Below are 1853 nucleotides of genomic sequence, written 5' to 3'. Positions count from 1 at the left end.
GGAAGGAACAACTCCTGGGAGGGCAGAGCAGGGCAGAGTCCTTCTGATCTCCAAAGTGTGCTGCAGGGATGAGGGCTGGTCACAGCTCCAGATATAAGCAGGAAATTTCCCAGAAGGTATTTGCAAGAGGCACAGATAGACAGGAGGTACCTACAAGAGAATGAACCAGTTCTTTCAGTTTTATACTCTTGGTTGTCTGGGTGCTGACTGCAACAGGGAAATGAATCTCTGAGCACAGGAGGAGACACTGAAACTTGAACTCTGTTAGATTAGAGGGGATTGAACCTGAGAGTATCAGACATCAAAACTGTCTTATAGACAGCATCAGTGTCACTTTTTCAGCCCTGGGCCCTGGGAAGCAGCTGCTGGCAGGGACAGCTCCAGGCAGCAGAGCCCTGGGCAGGGAGTGGGGGGCAAGTGTCCCCAAGGCCTGGGGGAGGGGGTGTTCAGGCAGCTCTGGGGGCCCTTCCCTGCAGCTCTGCTGGGCACTGTGTGCTGGGCCATAGAAATGAGGATTCCCGCAATAGAAAAGAATCTTCCAGGTGTGATGGTAAAAATGGAAAACACAGGTACAATTATTCTAAGCTCAGACTAAGCTTCTGTTCTGCAGCTCCAGCTCTTCTGAGTCATTTCAGTAGAGATGGAACTTTTGTACTCAAGGTCTGTTACATCTGACATTCCTTGTATGAGAGCTCTACCAAAGAAGTTCCATGTCCCACTGCAGCAGAGCAAACCTGACTCCTTGGCAGTGCATTGGTGACATTTGACACATCGATTTCTTTTAAAAATGGAATTGCTCTTTCACAGAGGTATGTCTTAATCGTTCCCTGTCCTTTCCTTTTTTGAACAGACCCTGTGCTAAGAAGTAGCAAATGTCCAACAGCAGCTCCATGCCCCAGTTCCTCCTCCTGGCATTCGCAGACAGGCGGGAGCTGCAGCTCCTGCACTTCTGGCTCTTCCTGGCCATCTCCCTGGCTGCCCTCCTGGCCAACGGCCTCATCCTCAGCGCCGTAGCCTGTGACCACCACCTGCACACCCCCATGGGCTTCTTCCTGCTCAACCTCTCCCTCACAGACCTGGGCTGCATCTGCACCACTGTCCCCAAAGCCATGCACAATTCCCTCTGGGACACCACAACCATCTCCTACACGGGATGTGCTGCACAGGCCTTTTTCTTTTATTTCTTCATCTCAGCAGAGTATTTCCTCCTCACCATCATGTGCTACGACCGCTACGTTGCCATCTGCAAACCCCTGCACTACGGGACCCTCCTGGGCAGCAGAGCTTGTGCCCACATGGCAGCAGCTGCCTGGGCCACTGGCTTTCTCTATTCTCTGCTGCACACAGCCAATACATTTTCCCTGCCCCTGTGCCAGGGCAATGCCCTGGGCCAGTTCTTCTGTGAACTCCCACACATCCTCAAGCTCTCCTGCTCACACTCAGGCTACCTCAGGGAAATTGGGCTCATTGGGGTTAGTGTCTGTTTAGTGTTTGGTTGTTTCATTTTCATTGTTTTCTCCTACGTGCAGATCTTCAGGGCAGTGCTGAGGATCCCCTCTCAGCAGGGACGGCACAAAGCCTTTTCCACGTGCCTCCCTCACCTGGCCGTGGTCTCAATCTTTGTCAGCACTTCGTTTTTTTCTCACCTGAAGCCTCCCTCCATCTACTCCCCATCCCTGGACCTGGTGGTGGCAGTTCTGTACTCGGTGGTGCCTCCATCACTGAACCCCCTCATCTACAGCCTCAGGAACCAGGAGCTAAAGGATGGCCTGAGGACAATAATGAGTGGATGTTTTTCAGCAACAATAAGCTCTGTGCTTTCTTCTGTCCAGCATTTAAAATGCAACTCATGA

General features: G+C 52.0%; 1 protein-coding gene across 1 annotated transcript; it reads left to right on the top strand.

Moving 5' to 3' along the window:
• The first annotated feature begins 857 nt into the window (after window positions 1-857).
• On the top strand, window positions 858-1853 carry LOC120325228 (olfactory receptor 14J1-like). Its single transcript, XM_039390963.1, has one exon. It carries the CDS (start codon window positions 873-875, stop codon window positions 1851-1853), a length of 981 nt encoding a protein of 326 aa, XP_039246897.1. The 5' UTR covers window positions 858-872.

Source organism: Pipra filicauda, unplaced genomic scaffold, assembly GCF_003945595.2.
Source record: "Pipra filicauda isolate LSUMZ 115617 unplaced genomic scaffold, ASM394559v2 scaffold892_size57556_pilon, whole genome shotgun sequence".
In the NCBI taxonomy this organism is placed as follows: domain Eukaryota; kingdom Metazoa; phylum Chordata; class Aves; order Passeriformes; family Pipridae; genus Pipra; species Pipra filicauda.
Note: the sequence above shows the minus strand (reverse complement) of the source record. Positions and strands in the feature narration are given on the sequence as shown.

Excerpts from the sequence above, each read along its gene's own strand:
- LOC120325228 (XM_039390963.1), top strand. The coding sequence starts at position 873 with ATGTCCAACAGCAGCTCCATGCCCCAGTTCCTCCTCCTGGCATTCGCA.